This window comes from Megalopta genalis, chromosome 3 (assembly GCF_051020955.1).
Source record: "Megalopta genalis isolate 19385.01 chromosome 3, iyMegGena1_principal, whole genome shotgun sequence".
Lineage (NCBI taxonomy): Eukaryota > Metazoa > Arthropoda > Insecta > Hymenoptera > Halictidae > Megalopta > Megalopta genalis.
The window spans coordinates 1,115,963-1,138,807 of NC_135015.1; the positions used below are offsets into that span (position 1 = coordinate 1,115,963).

Consider the following 22,845-nt stretch of genomic DNA (forward strand, 5'->3'; position numbering starts at 1 on the left):
GCAACCACGTGCTACGATCGCAGCTGCGAGTTGGTCAGCCAGTCGGTCAGCCAGTCTTTCCTCCGCTGCATAATTGATCGCGTTCCACGATCAAGAACACAAACGTACGCAGGAACAGTGCGGCAAAAAAGAAATAAGATATAATAGAGAGAAAGGAGGAGCGCGATTAGCCGTGTACCCGAACGAACTGCAAAAAGGCGGATAAAAACATATAGTGGTCGTTGCCGATTGAAGTGGTTTCTTACTTCTCTTTCGCAGCGTTGCACCGGTGCATCGACTCTATTTAGAAGTTATTGCAATCGCCAACCGAACGAACCCAGGCTTTCTCTGTAGCACGCTTTAAGGGTACGTTAGGGTGTTCAGTGCATCGAGTTTTGCTAGCATTCTGCTGCTAAAATCGGCAACCAGCGTTTGTGATATCGTTCGCCGGGACCGCTTCCGTCGCTGTGATCTGTGTTTCTTGTGATAACGATATTTATTCGCAATTTTCACCAAAGACATTTCGATTCGTTCCAGCACTGTCTGCGCCGTCAGCCCAGCTCATCTTCTTGGTAAACGACGACGATATCGTAGGTGAGTGTTTCGAAAATGTATTGCGTCAACAGCCGCTGAATAACAAGTGCATCCAAAACAACTCGTTCCTCGCTCCACGATCCTTTCCTCCTGTCATCTGTCATTCACCGATCGAAAATACACCATTTGACAGTAGCTCCTATCGTATTGTTCGATCACTCTTTCCATCCGCGACCGGCACGCAATGTTTACAATCGCGGCGGTCTCCACGATGTCAAAGCGACAGTCACGCCTCTGTAGAATTTTATGATCGCCAACGCCAACCTCGCGGAAATCGTGATTTCGAAGCTGGCAAATAAATTGGTAGGTTATCTCTGTGAATACAAAACGGCACATCTTGCCAATCTAATTGAGATTTCACTTCGAAACGGCGAACATTGGAACAAGCTGTCAGTGTACGCAAGTATTTATTTTCATCCGATATCTTGTACGACAGAAATAACACAATGTTAATATTCCGCGACACGAAGAGTTTGTAACTTTGACACGACGAACCCATTTTTCGGAGCAAGAAGAAATCCTTCTTCTTTCGCATCTTCCACGATCATGTATTGCGCCGTCTACGTTTCTCCTTTCTCCAGAAAAAGTGCACCTCTTTTCGGAACCTTTTTGACGCAACGCTCATCGCGAGTAGGACCGGCATCGGGTACGTTTTGAACTCTATCACCGTGTGATCGAATCGCGTGACTGGTTAACATCTCGACAAAAATGGTTTCCGCGGAGGCAACGGATGCCTTGGAACCAGAGCCAGCCTGGAAACTGTCACCGGAACTTGCTTGCGATGAGATAAATGAATTTCGTAGCGGACACGATAACGACTCGCAAGTAGCCGGACCGTGATAACAACGCGAATACTTGGACAACCAGAGCGCAGCGAAACTCGCGGACGATGAGTTGACGCTTGATGAAAGCGAGATCAAACGTCTCGCATTTAGATTATCGTCTCCTCGAAGGCTGTTGTAATCGCTAACCGTGCGATTCTTTGTACAGCAGTTCTCTTTTTATTTATTTCGCCACTGTGAACCCCCGGCGGGGTTATTAGCAATATACGTACATACAAACAAATAAGATACAGAAAGAGTAAAGAAAGGAGGAGAAAAGAATGTGTGTGTGTGATACAGTTGCAGGAACATCTGCTTACAAATAGACTGCGGATCTTTATGCAAAGTAAAGACTGTACTTGTCAATTGCAACAACTTGTTGTCAGGTAGAAACTTCTTCTCCTTTTAATAATTTGAATAACTTGAAAATAATACAAAATGACAATCTTAAATTCTCTTAACCTTGATCTACATATTTTCGTTGTAAATATTGGGTTGGCAACTAAGTAATTGCCGATTTGTCCAATGAAATAAAAAATTTTGTTTTTACTTGGAATGAAGTTTAATCTGTAATGTATTTTCCATTTTGTTCGATAAACTTTTGCCATCTCTCTGACAACTTGAAAATTCCACGCTCGTAGAAAGTCTGATCCTTTCGGCCAAAAACTGAGTCAAGTGAGATTTTACAGCGTCATCATCATTAAAAGTTTTACCACGAAGGGAGTTGTCCAGGGATCGAAATAAGTGGTAATCCGATGGCGCGAGATCAGGGCTATATGGTGGGTGTAACATCAATTCCCAAGCAATATCCATCAATTTTTGCCGAGTGGACAAATACGTGTGCGGCCTAGCAATTTCCTGGTGAAAAATGACACCTTTACGATTGACCAATTCTGGTCGCTTTTCCTTGACCGCTGCATTCAATTTGTCCAGTTGCTAACATTCACGGATAATAAAAAATAACATAATAATAATAATAATAATATTAATAATTTTATAATATAACATTTACGGATATTATAAAAATGTGAGTGAGGGACATCTATAACTGAAATCAGCAATTACTTAGTTGCCAACCCAATACATGAAATCCGCGGTCTACTTATAAGTATGTATGTTTTAGATTCAAAGATTCACAGAGGGTTTCTTGAGAAATTTGTATGTTATTGGTAGCGGTTTTTTCTGCTTTGCCAGAAAAATATCCATCGAATAAAGCAAATAAAAGTCCTTCGTTCTATGACTGGATATCGTGTCCTCTTTACCATCTCATCTACCATCAACCAGTGGGCATTGCCAAACCACGTGATTCAAATCGCGATCTCGGCCCCCATTTGGATTATAGAGAAGTTGCTAAACGTTGAATAAAGATATTGTAAACCTTCCACGGAGATAACGTGGATTATGGTTTGATCGGATGATAGTCGATACGCGTGCGTCGTTAATTGCAACATCGATTGACAGCAATCGAGGTCACCGAAATGATTCTTTGCCGTGGAACGTGTCGCGAGAAATGGCAATGTCCATCGCGGTCCTAGTGGAACGGTCTCAAGGACATTGTTTTAATACAATTAACGCCTGATTCGCTCCCGGGAATGCGATATCTCGGCCTTTCCTACTTAACGTCTGCTTCTAGTAACGAGACAATTGGTTTTGGACATTTGGCACCGACAGTAGTTAAGGAATCGTGCGTGCAATGGGATCCTTTATGGATCATCTTAGATATTGTTTGAAATTATTCATTCGCAATGATCTCTTAATGTACCTAATCAACTTAAACTCATGTCGCATTGATACCTCGAATGGATTTTACATTATCACTGTGGATTTCGTGTATTTATGAGAAAAATGATAAGGTCAAATATAAAACTGTAGAGGCATTAGAAGAATTTAAGGATATTATTTCGAACAGGACATTATTTTGAATTTATTCAAACAATCGAAAGGAATAGACGTTCATCCAACTTATGTTTCTTACACTTAACCTTGACGATTTTTATTATGCATGAAGATCCGCAGTCCAATTATCAAATTCGGCGAACCTTTCTGACAGAAATATAACCGAGTATACTTGGGCCGTTCATAATTCTAATTATCAACTTGTTTTCAATATATTTTTTAAGATGCTCCTTCTAGATACGTTAGTTCCTCGTATAAACCGTAATGAGTAGACTGTGGATTTAATGCATTTAACGCAGTAAATGCAATGACAAAATTTAACGATGCTGTTCGACTATTTTCAACCGATTAAAAATGTTAAAAATGAAAATAAATTTTCATTTAATTCTTGTTTGTCGCGATTGAAATACAAAATTTCTAGTTTGCACAAGGATCCGCAACTTAACAATTAAACACGTAAACATTTTAATTAGTTTAACGGAAATATGGTATTCAAACAACAGTTTATCAGCTTTAGGCCCAAGTGAACTGGACCTTCGTCTCGTTCGAGTACTAATAAGTTTTACTTATTTGAATTTATTTTTTACAAACTCCTTTCCGAGTAGCTGTATACGCATAATTTGTTTCTAGCGACCGCCCACGAGCTTATTACGTTAACGATTTTGATTATCCAACGTTCTGCAATTTTAACAATATTATTTCATAAAGCTGTAACGTCATTAGTGTTCAGAGTAGCGATTTCGCGTGTCGCTGTTATGATTAAATTGTACGTGGGCTTGGAACGATATCATGTTTAATTCACGAGTCGGATTTACAGATCTACGCTTGCCTCAGCCATAAATACATTATGCTCGCTACGCACAGTTGCAATAAACAAGATTTTAAACAATATTACATCGCTCCAAGTAAATTTTGTAGCTGGGTAATGAATTGAGTGATGAGAAACTGACTAAGAAAGAGAAACTGAAGCCCCAGCGAACATTGTATGCAAACATTTATAAATTTTGCGACGTCTATTCATCGAACAGTTGCAGCAGCACTGCAGTCAATTAAACAGTCATAATTACAGTTCCTTTCAATACCTCCAGAAGGTCTGCAATATTGCTGAACGTTATTGTTATGTTAGATGCACCAAAACCTAAGTATCAAAAAGCAAGCATTAAAAAACAATTTTGTCTCATTAATCGAAGCGCCGACATTTCTACTCAATTTCCGATTCCGAAAAACATGACCGACATTTCCATCGTCTTGCAAGAACCTTTTTCATCAGTTAGATTAAAATGGATTACGCGAGATAACGTTTTAAACCGAGAAACTAGCTGCTGGCAGGGCATGTTGAAACTTTATCTACCAACACTTTTCTAACAGTCTTTTTCGGATCTGGCATGGACAGTTGAGAATTGTTTGAAAAAGATTGTTCTACAAGCACAGCAATTTCGTCCATAATCTAACAAATAATTTCAATTAACGCTAGAACAACTGAGCACCGCGTTGCTTTTTAAAAATAATTGTAATACGTCATAATTTAAACTGTCTTTTAAAAATAATTGTAATGTGTTATAATTTGCAATGCCTTTTAAAACGTAATTGTAAAATAAAGAATTGGGAATTTTTCATTTCGACGGGATCGATTCTCCCACTGTAACAACTTCAACTGAAATTATTATTCAAAAGAAAACTATCGAGCTTCTCTTACATAGAACTCAATCAATTATAAATAGACCAATCAAACCGATAAATAAGGTAATAAAGCTTTGTGTCTGCCATGTCACCCTTATATGCAGATAATGGAATTATTTGCTCATATTCGAATGTTGAAAATGTAATCGATATCGTACAATAGAACTTTTCAATTTTAACTCGATTAAATAAAATACTTTAATTCTGCAAATTCCCTTCATCAAAGAATCAATAAGCACATATGCGGACTTTTATGCAAAATAAAAACTGTCTGCACTAATTGCAAGATACATAGACATTTATTTAGTTTCTTAATTGTCTTAACAACTTGAAAATAATGCAACAATATTCTTAAATTCTTTAAATGTTTTTACCGTTTTGCATTTGACCCGATAATGTTTGTCACACATGCATAAAATCCGCAGTATACTCATATCTTTACACTGCTTGTTGACGTTCCTCTCAATTTGCAACTCTAATCGAATCCGGGACATTTGCTTTCCAGTTTCAACAGTGTTCGCGTGTCAGTCGCTGATCTGCCGACCGATTTCCCGAGGAAACCGACTCAACGAAGCTTTCGATCCGATCGATCGTGACGATCTGTCCCGAGGGAAATACCTAAGGCCGCATTCTTGGTCGCCGTTCCCAGTATCCCGAATCTCTCACTGATAAGTCGAACGATCAGATAAAAGCGGTCGTGGAACAGGTGGGGAGTCGCACCGGAGAAAAGAGTGAAATTGTCGGGAACGGATTGCACCTGGGCACACGGTGAATCGACGCGTCCACGAACAGTCGCATCAGCGTGGGAAGCGAGAAATAAGTTCCTCGAAGTTTGGCCACCGTTCCTATTGTCTATCTACCATCGCCGGGCGCTCTCGGAACGGTTTGCTCTTGGAATGTTCGAGAGAGGGGTTACCCAGTGAAAGAGGGAAGGAACCCAGTCTTCTACTTACCTGTGCTCGCGTAGGTCGCGGTTCGCGTGACGTAACTTTGCCCGAACTTGGTCAGAAGGCGAGACGTTCTCCCGTTAATTTCAGCGATCGCGGAGTCAATTGGTAGTCCGACTGGTCGCGAAGATAAGTCACAGTCGAGACACTGACATAATAGTCGTCACGGAGCGATCTCTCACGCGCGACCTTCGTCACCAAGGGAAACGGGGCCTTGATTTTGAACTCTGACAAGAAACGCTGCCGATCGGGGGAACGGTCCCGCTCGACAGGCGTGAAAAACAAGCTTCTAGACGCGAGAAACCGTGAACTGGTTTCTCTAATCGCGCAGACACGGATCAGAGTTATTTCTAAGCACAGGCGCCGGAAGCCCTTAGCCTCGCAAGATAGCACTGCGACGAGAGAAGGAGAGCAGTATCGCGAAGCGTGGCGCTGACCTTGGCCATCAGCTTAAAAAAGAGGATCATACGTCAGGCCGAATCGGTGGAGAAGGAGGCCGCGCGAGCGGGGAAGCAAGCTACTGCGTCAGCCCTGAGAAAGAGAAAAGGAGAGGGAAAGCTTTGGCCACATTGCTAAAGATTGGTCGTTGCAACGTTGAGAGCTGAACCAAGGTATCCTGGAACAAAGATCTTTTCCATTATTATACTCCTATTTCTTCGGTAAGAAGGAGGAAAGAGGCAAGTTGTGAAACACGACGAAGCTGAAGAAGAACGGCGCTGAAAAAGTACTGTGCCGAAGAGACACGGTGCTATAGACGAACGGTGCTAAAAAAGGAGCTGGAGAAGTGATTAGAAATCGGACACGAGAACAGGAGAACCTTTCGAGGAGGCAGAAGCACCATGTCGAAGAACAAAGCCTTGCCCATGCCCGAACGGCGCAGCAACGATCTATTCGACGAGGACTCGATCGTCGTGAGATCGCGATGGCGGAACCTAGCCGCCTTCTGGATACTCGGCCTTTGCAATAACTATGGATACGTGGTGATGCTTAGCGCCGCGCACGATATCCTCGAGAGCAAATTCGGCACGGCGGTGAGTAGATCGATCCGGTTCTCATTCATTGTTTTTTGGGGGGAAAACGGGGAGGTCGGGGAACTTGATCGAATTCGGGAATCTGTTTTGCTTCCGTCGATTTTCTTATCTTCATCGTTTCGTACGCTTTTGTGTAAGGAATTCTATTGGTACTTGCAGCAGCAAAAAGAGAAGCGAAATTCGATATTCTCGCGGACGGTCTCAGAATACTATTTTGTAGAGATTCGTAGAGGTTAATGCAGTCACGAAGTTGTAGTTGATGGTATAGCAATGACATACACGAAGAATGCAATCATTATGAGCTGTGTTTTACTTTAACTTCACCTGGCCGTTCTACAAAAACTGTTGTTTCGTGTAGGCGGCAATTAAATTTTATTGTCATATTAAAATTAAACGCGAGGTAATTGAATGGAAATGCAAACAACCACAATTTAAAGTTTATTAAATGTTTGTAGAAACGAGCACTTTATAGTTTTAACTTACTGCACGGTTATGTTTTGACGAAGTAAAAACTCTTGCTACTATTTGCTATTTTGTGTTGTAAGGGAAAGATAGTGTTATCAACTGCGGCTGATTACTAGGTAAAAAGAAGGTACTATTCTTTATGTGAGATATTATTCATGCATAAGCTTATCTCACTATATTGAAGTGAAAGAGAAATCGTGCGATAAGAACTTCAGGCCACGATAAAATATTCTGCTGTAAAATGATACGATACAGTTCCGATTTAAAATACAACGTATCGAGCTCCTTCGTATTATTAACGCTAAACCTACCAAGCAGTAATACTAACTGACATGTACCGCTTCACAAAAGTGACAAGACCGAATTTATTTAGAATTTGTAAAGCTTTTATTATAAAACTTGCTCCAATAATATAACTTATTCAAGCGTTTTCCACGAAAGAGTCTCGGAACTTTGCAGAATTGCAAAATAAGAAAGCGGTCACTCTGTGTGACCGCGGTAGGTTTAGTATTAAACAAGAGTAACGTTATCGACGCATATATATTCGTCGAAGTTCTTTTCGCTAACGTATATTTCACACGAAACATACTCTCGTAAAATATATACTTCGGTAGAGACAATTAATGCATCGTTTCCAATATAGAAGCATCATTATAATTTCAATAATTGCAAAATAATAAACGAGGAATCGGTTATCTGGTCGTCAATAATAGGTTTATTTCAAAGCTACAAATCCTTATTACAACATTTAGTAAAAATGTTCCCTATAAAATAAGTAAAACATCAAATTATTATATGCTATATATATTTAACGATATTTTCATTTTTTGTTAATAACCAGAATATTGTTACTATATTATTCATTAAATAATATTCGGCACTTGTTATAATGTTTAAGAACCCTCTCTATACTGATTAGCAAAATGTATGATTAAAACTTTTATTTTTAAATTTCATTAATTCTAGACAAACCAAAATGATCAATCTGAAGAATATTTTTATATCTGACCGCTTATCGGAACTTATAATACGAGAATTTTTACAATACTATAAAAGCTATCACACATAATAAATTCCAATGTAGCTTACGGAAAAGTTCCGGAACTATTCCGAACCCTGTTAAAAACGGTAAGTAAAGAAATTTCCACGCTCGACGATAATATACGTATAAATGGAAACATTGAATTTCAAATTAAACGGTGCGATTACGAAACGGCGCGCAATCGACGGAGAAATCTGCCGGACGCCTTGAAACCTGTCCAATATTTTCTTGTTTACCTGCGTCGATAAAATACAAAAACCGATTACGATGTAATGAGCTTGTAACGCGTTAAAGGCGTGTTGCGCGCGGACGATTCACTTCGAATCAACGAACTCGTTGAAACGTGACTGATACATGCGCGCTTCTATCGCTCGCCTATGCGCGGTTCGATGAATCACCAACTCATCCGACCGACATTACAAAACTTGTGATTAGGTCCTTGTATCGATTGAATTCTCGTCGTTAACGATGCTCCGGTTGCAGATGACATCGCATAGAGCAATAGAACAACTCAATTAAACGTGATGCACCCCGACGTCCATCAAATGAAACGAGTGCGAAGGGATCGTGCGTGGTTCCGATTGTTGAAATTTGCCTGTCTTTAACTTGATTAAATCAAGCGTATCGCTTCCGTAAAATACGAAATCGAATTAACAATGAAAAATTACTGATTCCGTAAACGATACACTTAAAATAAAAATTGGTGTGCTGAGTTAGATATCACTTTTATTATAAGTTAATTATGTTTGCTATAGACAGATAAATTAATGCTACTGTTTTATGTACAATATTGAATATGCACGTTGATATTCGATACACAAGCAACTATATTTCAGTTTTTAAAAAATTGTTGCGTTTTAAAAGCTGCGCGAATACTTTTTGCCAGTTATACATAATAATTCATTGAACGTACATCAAACAAAGATAATTCCGACTTCAAACGGTTGAATTTGTTTGAAAAGTTTTCATGTCACAAGTCCCACAATATGGTAATGATAGCTGAACTGTCGAGGCATGTTGTTATTCCGATCTCATTAAATAATAACTAATGAATCGTGGTTCATTCACCCTGAAGAGACGAACAATATCACTTTTTCTTTTGACGAGTTGTGCATTATCTTCGTCACGGTGGTGTTATCGACTAGTCCATTAATTTTCATTTCAAGAGCCATATGCGCAGCGCGGTTCAAAGCATAAAAAAATACGTTAAAAATACTGTAGAAAATTTCGACTCGCGTGTAAATTAGGGATCTCGGTCTCTTGAACAGGTATCGTATATACATAAACGTGTACACCGGTGTACTAACCCGTGTACTTCTTAACACACAAGTACATACACGGATACACGCATAATTAACGTATTTTCCGTGTCTTAATTCGTTCAGAAAGTGAACATTTTAGTTCCTTTCTTTTTTATCAAAACACAGGATATTAATCGAATAAAACAATTTCCAAGTAACTCGCAATCGTTCCTTTTCATTTATTTCTTCTTCTATTTTCATTTTTTTTTGTGTCAGCAAACGATAACATTCATTTTTGTTATGTGTCTCCGCGAAACTAAATAAAATCCTACTGTTAAACTTTCTAAACGAATTAATCCGTGCGAGTGTGTGTTAAGAGGGCTAACACACGGATACATTATATATACGTGTATTCTGCAACACGTGCAATAGAGACCTCTAACTGTAAAGTCATTAAGTTGTTTCGAGTTCTCGTGAAATCAGCCGAACGTAATTCCCTGTACGCGCGGCCAGCTCGCGCGATCGGTATTCGATAGACAATCGTCTCGAATTCCCCGTGGTAGCGGATCTCTATTGTTTTAATTAGCCGGCGCATTGTGTACCACAGCTATCCTCTAAGAGCGGAGGCAGGAGTCGTTAGTGGAACGATTAATTACGCTTGAATTACGACTTCGAAGCAGAACGGATTCTGTCGTGCAGAAATTTTTGTTATGTCATCGACGAATCTATGCGAATCACATTGTGTAATCGAGATCCACCTCCGCCGTCTGTGAACACGAACGGCTCTTTAACAACGCGAACTTCTTATGTAAGCCGCGAGCAACCATGGAAATTAATATTTCGCGCGTTCAAGAAAGTAATGTCCGTGAAAATAGATATCGGCGTCGATAACTTCCGCGGCGAACCGAATTACGGCAATATTGGTACAGCTGATTTTCCGATCTACGAAAACGCAAGGCGTCAAAAGTACCGTGTCAATCGTATCCTGATTCTCTTTTTCACGCTTCTCATTTGCTGTGCATTCGTGTGATTCAAGGATTCCAGCGTATCGGTTACTACTAACGCAACGATTAACACCACCGGAATCCGCTCCTGCAACACGCTATCAACCGGAGCTATTTTGCTGGCGGATATTTTACCCTCGCTGGCGGTCAAGGTCATAACACCGTTCCTACCATTTTACGTACAGTGAGTATTTGTTGCTTATCTATGTACTTTGTACACTCATCGCTCGTGACATACCCGTAAATGTGACTGCATAGAATACTGCATAAAGCACTTCGATATCGCGTAGAACCGTGAGGCATTTAAGAGGAAGCCTCACTGTTAAAATAAGAACGGTTGATTTTAACAACGTAAAACATTCATAGAAGTTTCCGTTACAGTACATATTCTTTGACATGTCAAGGTACATAATGGTTTGTTTCGGTCGATGGTGTTGCAGTCTAACATTTTTCTTCAATCGATCTAGAACAAGAATAAAATTGAGTTTTTTCATATTAGACGTCGTACGAACCTAAATTTTATTTTAAGAAAAAAATGCAAAAAGAATAATAATAAGCGGCTTTGAAAAGAAAAGTGTGATTTTTGCGTAGAATTTTTAATTCTAATTAAATGAAGGGTATGTACGAAAAGTAACGAAAAGTTTCATGAATGTTTTACGTTATAAAAAGTTTGCCGAAGTAAAAAATTTATAAAAAATCATCCTTATTTTAACGGTTTGCTTGAGGCTCCTCTTAAGCGGGTATTCTAGTGTCAATTATATTTTTGTTTAACTTTAAACGTATAGGATTCTTTTTTTGCGAAAAATCTATAACACCTTTTACAGTCAAATTCAAAATTTGCGATGTTTATTTATAAATGGCTTAATAACGTTTATAAATTTTATGCCGCGAGAAAGTCATAATTGATGGCATCGAATATTCTCGAACACAGTAAATTTTTAAAAAATCGTCCCATGGTGACCATGATTGAGGTGATTTTGTTTATTTGAAGTGAAAAAGCATGCGATATTCTTAATTAGTATGAGTTTGGCTACAGCGGGTACTAGAACAAATGAAAAAATTCAATAATTAAAAAAATGAAAACATTTTGAAATTTGATGACTGATGAGCATTTAAAAAGGCAATTGATTAAGTAGATTTTGAGATGTTATAGGCAACGTTCTCGAAAACATATTGGGTTGGCAACTAAGTAATTGCCGATTTGTTCAATGAAATAAAAATTTTTTTTCCTTGGAATGAAGTTTAATCTGTAATGTATTTTCCATTTTGTTCGATGACCTTTTGCCATCTCTCTGACAACTTGAAAATCCCACGCTCGTAGAAAGTCTGAGCCTTTTAGGCCAAAAACTGAGTTAAGTGAGATTTTACAGCGTCATCTTCATTAAAAGTTATACCACGCAGGGAGTTGTCCAGGGATCGAAATAAGTGGTAATCCGATGGCGCGAGATCTGGGCTATATGGTGGGTGTAACATCAATTCCCAAGCAATATCCATCAATTTTTGCCGAGTGGACAAAGACGTGTGCGGCCTAGCACTGTCCTGGTGGAAAATGTGACACCTTTACGATTGACCAATTCTGCTCGCTTTTTCTTGACCGCTGCATTCAATTTGTCCAGTTGCTAACATTCACGGATAATAAAAAATAACATAATAATAATAATAATAATAATAATAATAATAATAATAATAGTGAGAGACATCTATAACTGAAATCGGCAATTACTTAGTTGCCAACCCAATAGTTTCGAGAAAATCACATTTAAATGTTTGCATGACAGTGATTACGGCTTACGGTTAATGAGTATTTAATCGATTTTTCGTCGTGTCCTTCAACGTAGCTCTCTTAATTTTGAGGATTCGGACATAAAATTTTGTAGACGAATTTTTGAACCTATATTCTTCAAGAAATGAAAAATAAAATCGATTTTTTCAAAGACACGCTAGAATATTCTTTTAACTATGAATCGTTCGGTTAAGATGAATCATTTGTTTGATCACATAATCGAGAGGAAGAGTCAGAATTTTCCTATCTCCGTCGAAATCATGCCCGCTTGTGCTGCACCTATTGTTCACGATGCTTATCCAACTGCAACGTTGAACGAGCGGTTATCTTATCGGTAAACGACGAATTATCGCCGCAATCTTGCAAATTGAGATGGCCCGCGTTCGATCGTCGCGATGCCGTGCATTGCACTTCGGTTAATCACAAGACGCTTGCATTTTTGTGCCATTAGTTCGAACGAAGCAGAGAAATAATTCTCGGATCCTCTTTCGTCCGTTCCTCGTCGTTAACGTCAGATTTCCTCATCTTCCTCAGATTCTTCCTTCGGAAGCAATGACATTAGACAATCGATCGTCACGCCGTTCATACCTGAACGATAATACATATAGTTCCCGTTACAGTGGCGTCATTCACTTACGCGTTCTATGACGTTCCGTTATCCTACTCGGAGCTTCGCGTGCCTCTTACGTTTTATTAGCTCATTATGATTCGATTTGTTTACATGGATATAGACGAATGTACAGTCGGTGTAAAAAGTATTTCTACACCTTCTAAAACGGAATAACTTTTTTATTATCGAGCCAATCGATCTACACTTTTTTGGGATGTTAGAGGGATTAGTTTACTTGGCAATGGTTAAAAAATTGTTTTCAAAAATCTCAATCTCGTTTCGGATGATAACACAATTGAAAAATAATGTTTTCTCAACTTTTTTGTCCAGCAAAATTTCAAATACGAGCAAATGATTCCGTCATCCATGTGCGACTGAAAATTGCAATTTATGCAACATTTTTTGGCTTATTATCTAGCAAAGTAATCTAACATCTCAAAAAACTTCAAGTCATTTGTTCTAATGCTTAAAAAATTATTCCGTTTTAAAAGGTGCATACACAGTTTCCGCTGTGAGTGTATGTATAAGTAATAATTAGATTGCGGAGTGAACAAAGTGCGTAAAGTAAGTAAAGTGCGTAAACATTGATTTCCGTTTTGAATCATTTTAATGTAATTTTATTTAATCAAAATATCAAATTTTTGTAATAGTGTCAGTGTTTTGTGTTTCATCTACTTATTGTTCTCATAAATACATAAAATCTGAAAAATATTTATTTTTTGAATATTCGAAATTGTGGAGAAGCACATTTGAAAATTCAATGGTTTTGTAAATCTTGATATTTCCGAGAATTCCGAAATATTCGTTAACTCGACCCGATCTCGATAAAAATTCCCGACCAGACATTTTCAAATTTTTGCACACCTCTACGGATTACTTTTCTGCTTCGTTGATTAACGCATCGACCATTGAGTACTGTTTTCCGAGGTGTCATTTTCATCGGAGTGTCACATAGATACGCGGATGACACCATCGCACAGTACCGCGATTCGAGTTACTGACTGGACAAAACTCTCTTTTTATTGGAGCAAATGAATATGCAAAAACATGTTTTACCAAAACAGGATATTAATATTGATCATAAATAATAGATAAGATGAAATAAAATACAATTATATTAAATAAAATAAAATACAAAATTAACGTATTATAAAACATCATTCGTAGAACTAAATTCTTCTTTAATAGGTGAAATGATGTTTTTTTCATCGGGTGAGTATATTAAAATAATACAAAATGTACATACCTTTGAATTTTATATATTTTCATATAATATTGATATATTTCATTAAGACGACCGTCTCTTTAAAATTGTTCCAGCTGTCGAAAAATTCCCCTTGTGAAATAACGATCATAGTCACTAAAACCATTAATATTGTTAATTTCCGTACGTTTCCACATATTAAAATTTATATGCAAAGAATGATTAAAGTAGGCACTAACGATAGCAACATTTTTCTCGTTCACTGTCGTTTATAGTCCACTTGCAGTTGTTTTTATATTGTAAATCCGACTTAAGTGATCACAATAATTAACAGAATAAATGAAAACAATCGAACCGCTAGTTTGCATTATAGAAATTGATTTTAAGGTACGAAAATGTAAATGCGATACTTATTTTAATGGTATCAGTTCATGTTAATCTTAAATAAGAACTTGTAAGAATTGCTTTAAGAAATTGAATACAATGTCTATTCAAAATGCTAATTCATTTGTGTCGTTGGAACTGACTTTCGGAATAATACTGATATTTTTTTATGAAATTAAGTCATGAGTTTTGTCCACCTAATTAGCATTAATCGCAACACCGTGCATCGGTGCAGCAGAAACAGAAGTCTGATTCATAGATGGCAGAGACCTTAGCGGAGGTGTTAAACTATTTCCGTTTGGAAAGAAAATTACGGCGACGTAATTTTCCGTTCCGTTCTGACATCACTCATCTTCCGTGGTACAATAGTAGAGAGACATCGCGTCATGCTTTCCAACGCTCCCCTAAGTCGTTGCGCCGTTAGGGCACAATGTTTTGGGAGGGACGGATCATCGCAAACCGGAAGCCGTGCCCTTGCTGCCCCGTGAACGAAAGACGCTAATCGATTAATCGAATCGTTAATTACAGTGCTCGACTGGCTACCTGTGTGTTATTTTCCGCTGCAGGATTCCTCGTGGTGTCGTTAAGCACTACTGAATGGCTCGCGATTGCGGGCGTCGTTGTAACGTCACTCTCTTCCGGTTTGGGAGAAGTTACGCTGTTGAGCTACAGCCATCTATACCCAAAGTAAGTATCTTTGCCCTTTCATTCTATCATGAATCGATCCTCTCTGTATCAACGATCATTTTCCACGATACGATTCTATTTCTCTTTGACGATGTCCAACGTGCGCGGACGAGATTCTTCCTTTACGATTCTGGAATGACGATTTTTAGCTCGGTTTTCACGATTAGATCGTTTGGGATTAGTTGTAGTCAAATTAGAGAGAAACGATTGCCATCTCGATGGTATTGATCATTGATTAATTAATCGATTCACTGTCTGATCCTAGCGGTGCTCGGGGATCGTATGTTCCACTGTGTAAGCGAGCAATGCGTACGAAAGGCTAGTAAACGATGGAAAAAAAAATAACGATGTAAAGTGTGTTGACGCAGATGCATCGGGTATCGTCAGCATCGCACGAATCGTGGTACATATTGACAGTTCAGGCAGTTTGCTCCAGAAACGTAGCGATAAGATAATGGCCGTCGGAATTGTGGGCCCTCCGATGTTTAAATGTAACAAAACATGTTTCACTGTTCTAGAAACCGGTATGAAAATAAGATAGGAAAAAATGATACGGTAGAGTACAGTACGGGATACTGAAAAACTTGTTGCAAGCACGAGGTACGTCTGTACTTATGTGTAATAACTCCGTTAATCACCCTCTCTACTCTAGCCACTTCTCTCCCTGGTCTCTTAGCTGATGTTTCCTAACTAACAATTAGCTTTGTCGTCGGAAAACGTTTCTCGAAAGTATGTACGGAACATAATAATGGTATCTTAATCGAATATCGTTCGGATCGTTGATCATTTATTTTTCTAGTTTTTGTTGCCCGCTCGCTGATAGATAGCCTGCTAGATTGTATGTTGAACTATGTCCCCATTGCCAGCACCAATTGAACCGTGTGCCATTGTTGCCCGACAATTGAGAACGATTAATTGTTTCGCAGACAAGTAATCGCGACATGGTCTTCCGGTACTGGAGGCGCCGGAATAATTGGCGCGCTATCTTATGCCGCGCTAACCACGTGGATGAGCAACGAGGATACTTTGCTGGTTATGTTAATCGTGCCGATACTACAAGGAATCACTTTCTGGTTGATCCTTGTTCATCCGCCGCACGCCACTATACCGATCACCAAGAACGGTATCGACAGTCAGGAACAGATCATTGAAGTCACTAAGAAGAGCTTCAAGGAGAAGATCAATTTGGTACCGGGCCTGCTGAAATATATGATTCCGCTCGGACTCGTGTATCTCTTCGAATATTTCATTAACCAAGGACTGGTAATGCGTTCCTTTTATTTTCACACGTTTTCATATAATCTTCGGCCATTCTAGGCTTTCGATGTACGCGCATGTCACGTACCGATTTCACAATTTTTGTTACAGTAGACTAATCATTTCGAGATCATTGAAGCACGTGTAACATTGTTACAAACTGGAGATCGCTATATGAGCCGTTTATTTTGAAACTGGTATAAGTCACTTTGTTTTTAAGTCGATATATTTAAGGGTTTGCGTTTTAACACGTTTCAAAATATGGATGCTAACTTTCGAGAAGATTTACTTGTATTTGTTATCTCAGGATATTGATATTTTTCTCAGTATAAATAATTTCGTATAAACATTAAAAAATCACCACTTTTCATTACAGTAAAGTGACTTATGCCACTTTCAAAATAAACGGCTCATATATACTCACGTTTCCAGTTAGATGTTATCAATTTTTAAATTCGAGTTCGAGCCTTCGTCCATGTTTGTTACCAAACGTGGCATGCAATACATTGTCTAAAATGGTTTTATCTTCACTGCGTTTTGTTACTGCTACGATCTAGACATTCTTTATCGCGGATACAATAATCTCAATTAATTCGAACATTGGCCTCATCCTTTAATCTGCATTTAATCTACATTTTACAGTACGAGTTGATCGAATTCGACGGAATTTGGTTGTCCCACGCGGAACAGTATCGTTGGCTTCAAGTGGATTATCAGATCGGCGTGTTTATCTCGAGATCGTCCGTCAATCTCGTCACAATTAACAAAATCTGGATCATGGCCGTTCTACAGGTATCGCGTACTCGATCGAGCTTACAAGTTTACCTCGTCAAGGACACGATCGACGTATCATCGTCTCCTTGCTTTCGATTGATTACGCACCGTTTGGTAACGTGTCGTGTTTGTTTCAGTTTATCAACGTTATAATTTTGTTATTCGAGTCACTGTATTACTACTTGCCAAGCATTTGGATCGTGTTCGCGTTCGTCTTGTGGGAAGGTTTACTCGGCGGCGGAGCATACGTCAACACATTCTATCGAATGTCCACAGAGGTAAAGCACAATTGTTCGAGGAGTCGATTTTACTTAACTTCGTATCGAATTGCGGCGAGAGCTGCACTCGATGATGCACTGAAACGATCTAATAACTATGCTCAACGATAACATTCTTCGAAATGTTTTCTGGTGTCTCAATCAAACGAAGTAACCGCATTGCAGTGGCGTAACCTATAGAGACCTGAAAATTACATAAAATGTTTACCGAAACAAAATATTTCTCTAACGACTTGGTCACGAATGGGTGTGATCAGAAGGGTGACTAACTTTTAACTAGGTTCTGAAATTCATTGTAATATATTGAACAAATCGGAATGTTATTAGGTCTACTAGAATACAAAACAGTTGAACAAATATTTCTTATGCTAAATTTTAGCTTCTATATTCGGCACTAAAACTGTTATGTTATTACTTCTTTGACACAATTGTAAACGGAAGAGCAATAACAAAGCAGAAATCATAGGTCGTCTCACCGTATCAAATATTAGGTCATTAAATATGAAATGCGTAAATAAAATCTGTGCCATTCATTCTTAATGACATAATATTTGTCATCGATAATATTAACTCTGGCAAAAAGTATTCGAATACCTTCCAAAACGCAATAACTTTTTTTAAAATTGACTTGAATTTTTTCAAGTATCGAAGGGACTAGATCTTAAAAATCGCATCTTTTAAATTTTCGTGCCAAGATTCAGTTTTTACAAGTTAGAAAGTAATAACAAAATTTAAAAAAGAGAAGTATTTTAGTCATTGTACAATAAACGAGTCTCTTTAACATTTCAAACAATTCAGGTCATTTAATTCGGTTCTAAAAAAGGTATCGCGTTGTAAAAGGTGTTTAAACACTTTTTATCAGCTGACGTATATCTCGCGCACATTCAGATTATTCGAAGTAACATTTGCCGTGATTTGGTTGCAGATTCCGCGAGCAGATCGGAAAATCTCGCTGGGAATCGCGACGATGGCCGATTCGATTGGCATCGCGTTGGCTGGATGGATGTCGATGCCGGTTCACAACGCGATCTGCAAAATGCCACGACCGACTCGAGTAGGCAGCTAGGACGCATCCGAAAGATAGTACACATTTGACAACGATCATGCGACGAATCACGGCCGTACGCTCCGCTGTGAAATCATCCGATACGTATTATCGAATTGTTTTCGGTCCACGGCCTGGATACAGCTGACAATCTAGTACCTATATGTCAACGTCGTCCCTAATCGTTTAATAGACTTTTCAATTGCGTAGCAGGCAGTCCGATTCCGCGACAATCCGTTTGACACCTCGTTCACGCTAACTTGTCGTTTAACGATACTGGGACAGCAAGACGAAGCACGATTACTGTCGAAGACGAGACGAGACGATACGAGAAGCTAGAAACGTAGGGGACGAGGTTAGGAGGCGACGATAGTTCTCGTACATAGCAATCGGTTGATCGTCGTTTGAACTTCCATCGGACCGGAACCACGATGCCTTAAGAAATCGACAGTGAACGGTTCGGTTCACAGAGATGTTCCTGAGAATGAAATTCAACTAGCTTAGACTGTAGGTTTCAATCGTTCCGAGATTTATTTGGTACAAATATTTAAACGACTAGGAACAGGAATAGAATCGTACAAAATTGTTGCGTTTTCAGTCGCGTTCGTTCCGGCGGCGCGTTCGTAACAGAGCTCGAAGCACGCTGGTCGACGAACAATGTTCGACAGGTGGAGGAACGATCTTCTCGTCGAGTTCGGGAGCTCGTTTTTGCGTGACTGTGAATACGCCACGTGTGAAATGTGCGTTTACGACTTCCATAGCAACGATGGACCAAAGGGTATCGCAAGCAATACCGCGAACGCGTCGCAGGTTTTGGGATTATAGCCGCACCTGTTGCATTTTCGTCGTGTAATTATTTAGCTGTTAGGTTTACGTCGTTGCGTTACAAACAATACCAGTATTTCTAGATAGAGTAGCGTCGGTCAATTTTTATGTATTCGCAAGAAAAACGAGTTGATGAAATTTAAAACGTTAGAAAGATTGTTAGAATTGAAGACTATCAATGTATTATTTTCAGTTCATCGAAGTTGAACAAAGAAATTTCTAGTTGATGTAGACTATTTCGCATAAATATCCGTAGTACTACTCGTAACGCCACCCATGCTTCGTCTTCGGAACGCGAATAACAAATATGGAAAACTATGCGAACACCTTTAGATCGAAACTTTCGCTTCTACTAATATTCGCACGCGCGCATTTCTCCTGTCTTCGATTTATAAATCCTTAAACTTATGTTCACCTTTTGATATTACCGTTTGTTACAGTAGCGACGCATTCACTTAGTCTTATTTTTCCCAAAAAAGTTGTGCGTTTTGTTGCCTTTGTTAGATCGATACTTCCCCCCACCCCGCTCCCATCCCGCGTTAAGCGTCGAACATTCCTCGCCAAGAAGTTGCAGGAGCATGCGTAAAGTATTAGAACCGAATCGCGAATAAACGGAAGGACCAAATGGGAGGAAGATGAAACGGTGATCGCGTGTTCGACCCGAACACCTTTCGCAGGTCCTTCGACACCTGGAGATATGTACCATTTGTTTCCTTCTTATCAAAATAATTCGTCTTTACATCTCGAATGTGTATTGTATAATTGTGATATACCGATAGTACTGTTTCCTACAATTATTGCAATATATATGTATGTATATATATACACACATACATTCATATATATGCGAGATATTATATCGTTTACTATGTCATAATATATTTTCGTCGTTGTAGAATTGGAACTGTTTTTTTGATCGCGTTCGGGAACGAACGTCGCGCGATTTTCCGATTCTGTCAGATTTCTTTGCGTTGTTTACGGTTTTCGCTTGTTTGCGCGTAACAATGAACAGGTTAGCGAACAGAACAAACGATCGAAACATTATTTATCGCACGGTATTAATAATCACCGCTATCACATTCGAAACCAAACGGCTAAAATCCTTTTTCGGAACGCGCGCTCGCGTTTTTCGCACTCGAGGCGGCTGTGGCTTGATTGGCGCTCGACATCGAAACCAAGGTCAACGTGAACACAAACAAACGACCAACGGAATGTCCTTCGAGCAATTAGGAACTCTATTTGATTTTTTTATCGATTAATTTACGAAGCGCGTCGCATGCGTTCCTCAACAATTGCACTCGCATGCGGCGCAATCAAAGAATTCGCCGCTTCGCGCTGAACGCCACGCGCAATTACCATTTTCGCGAACTCCACGAGGATTACACACGCGAAATGCACACTCCTCTTCGTAATTGTTCGCACGGTTGGCGCGTTTTATTCAGATTGTAGATCTCGCATCGCGCTTCATCGTAAAACGTAAAGCATATTCGTTCGCTCTCGATAAACTGGACTGACTTAATTAGGCCGTCGATTCTTATGCAGAAAGATTGCTTCCGCCTGTCCAGAGCAAGAGAAAAATATACTCCAACGATGGAAGGATACCGGTAGCTTAGAAATAAATCGGAGACCATTAGACACGATGATGAAGTATTAGGTCTACCGGAAAGTTCTGTCCGATAGTGTCACTTTAAGTTTCAATCCATACGCACATGTTGATTTGAGACATATATGACTATCTCTCTTTATCATTGCATTTACACACATGTACTCTCCTAAATAAACTGAAACAAAGATGTCTCATGTCATTATTAAGTGAGACGCGATCGTGAAAACATGGCTACCGATGATAATGCCAGACCACATGCTGCTTTGGCGACTCGTCAGAAAATCGCAGAGCTAGGCTGGGAAATTCTGTCACATTCACCATACTCCCCAGACCTAGCACCGATTATCACTTGTTTCTCTCTTTGCAAAACTTTTTACAGGAACAAAAATTCAAAACTGAAGCTGATGAAAAAAAAATCATTTCTTAAGAATGGCATTTACAAGTTGCCATCACGCTGGCAAGAAATCATAAGTAACGATGGAAACTATATTCTAGAAGAAATATTATTAAATGTATGGAAATTGTGTTATATTTCAATTCAAAAACGGACAGAACTTTCCGGTAGACCTAAACAAGTTTCGTTGCGTGCTTAAAGTAAATCTTCTGGAACGCAATCACGTTCTTATGTCGCTTCTGCAGTGTTTTATAGCTCTCCTAATATTTACGGAGAAGAGTGTGCACAAAATGAATACCCATCCCCCCCCCCCCGGAATTTCTATAAGTATCTACGAAATCGTTTGATATCAGTCGCTCATATTGTCTCGCATTGACACTTATATTCTGCAAAAATCATCCCAAAATCGAAATGATCGAACATCATTGTACCCTTGTGGTATAGGGATACGGATGTGGCGCGAGTGACGGACATCTTGTAAAAATAACTACGTGCGTAATTTTGATTGACCTTGCACACGATCACGCGCATCGCTCGAGAATCAGCTTCCCGGACTCCTCGTACTCTTGCCGTGACAACCACATCTGTTGGAAGGATCCAAGCGAGCTGAGGATCGATCCTCCGATCCAAGCACCGTAGCGACGCTCGCTCGTGCTGTTCGCGCTAATTATTTTCAGTCTCATGCTCTACGAAAAAATAGCGGTCGATGTTTTTATTGAACAACATCAGTATTTTTAATATGAATTTAGCGCTTACCGGAGGAGTTTTACTAGCTAGATCACGATTCAGTCTTTCGCTAAAACCTTGCAGACAGGAGTTGCCTCCGGTGACTACTACGCTTCCGTACAGGCTCTGAAACGAATTGATTGTTTATTCAATTTCATTGATTTGTTCAATTATTGTACGTACATCCTCTAGACTTGCGTGTGATAAAATACAGGTATAACACTCTAATTTGATCCTTTCATAATTATATTCACCTTCTTCCAAATCAAAATCATCTTTTTGCAAATTAAATTCACAGATAAAATTAACTTGATTTGTGAATCAAGATTTTCCACATTGTATTTTTTAAACTATTCGAATAAAAATGATAACTAACAAATTTGTTGTTCTGAAATTTTTTATTTTATTTTACGTATGTAACAATGAACTTAAAATACTCAAATAATGATCATGCCATTATTCTCAATGATTCTCTCGCTATGGTAATTTTGTATTCTTATTCATATAATTGCGACAATCTGTGCGAGATTCCAATTCAGTCATCATTGATGATATGAAAAATAGTAATTTGA

The 22,845-nt window shown here is 39.0% G+C and overlaps 2 protein-coding genes across 2 annotated transcripts in view; one reads left to right on the top strand and one right to left on the bottom strand.

The window, feature by feature from the left end:
• Positions 1-20,445, top strand: Cln3 (CLN3 lysosomal/endosomal transmembrane protein, battenin). The gene is made up of 9 exons (XM_033482327.2): positions 1-345; positions 517-573; positions 5,476-6,948; positions 10,733-10,884; positions 15,210-15,368; positions 16,295-16,631; positions 17,268-17,417; positions 17,537-17,677; positions 18,603-20,445. The coding sequence occupies exons 3-9, from the start codon at positions 6,757-6,759 to the stop codon at positions 18,741-18,743; spliced, it is 1,272 nt and encodes a 423-aa protein (XP_033338218.1). The 5' UTR covers positions 1-345; positions 517-573; positions 5,476-6,756; the 3' UTR covers positions 18,744-20,445.
• The window catches only part of LOC117227241 (actin-like protein 6B), a 10,737-nt gene continuing 7,122 nt past the window's right edge, over positions 19,231-22,845 (bottom strand). The window contains 2 exon segments of the mRNA XM_076519493.1: positions 19,231-22,233; positions 22,304-22,399. Of these exon segments, the coding sequence (XP_076375608.1) occupies positions 22,069-22,233; positions 22,304-22,399 (261 nt within the window). The 3' untranslated portion in view covers positions 19,231-22,068.

Bases quoted from the DNA above. Each gene is read 5' to 3' on its own strand.
- Cln3 (XM_033482327.2), top strand. From the start codon at position 6,757: ATGTCGAAGAACAAAGCCTTGCCCATGCCCGAACGGCGCAGCAACGAT. The intron at 6,949-10,732 runs GTGAGTAGATCG...GTGTGATTCAAG, and splicing joins AGAGCAAATTCGGCACGGCG to GATTCCAGCGTATCGGTTAC. The intron at 17,678-18,602 runs GTAAAGCACAAT...ATTTGGTTGCAG, and splicing joins TCTATCGAATGTCCACAGAG to ATTCCGCGAGCAGATCGGAA.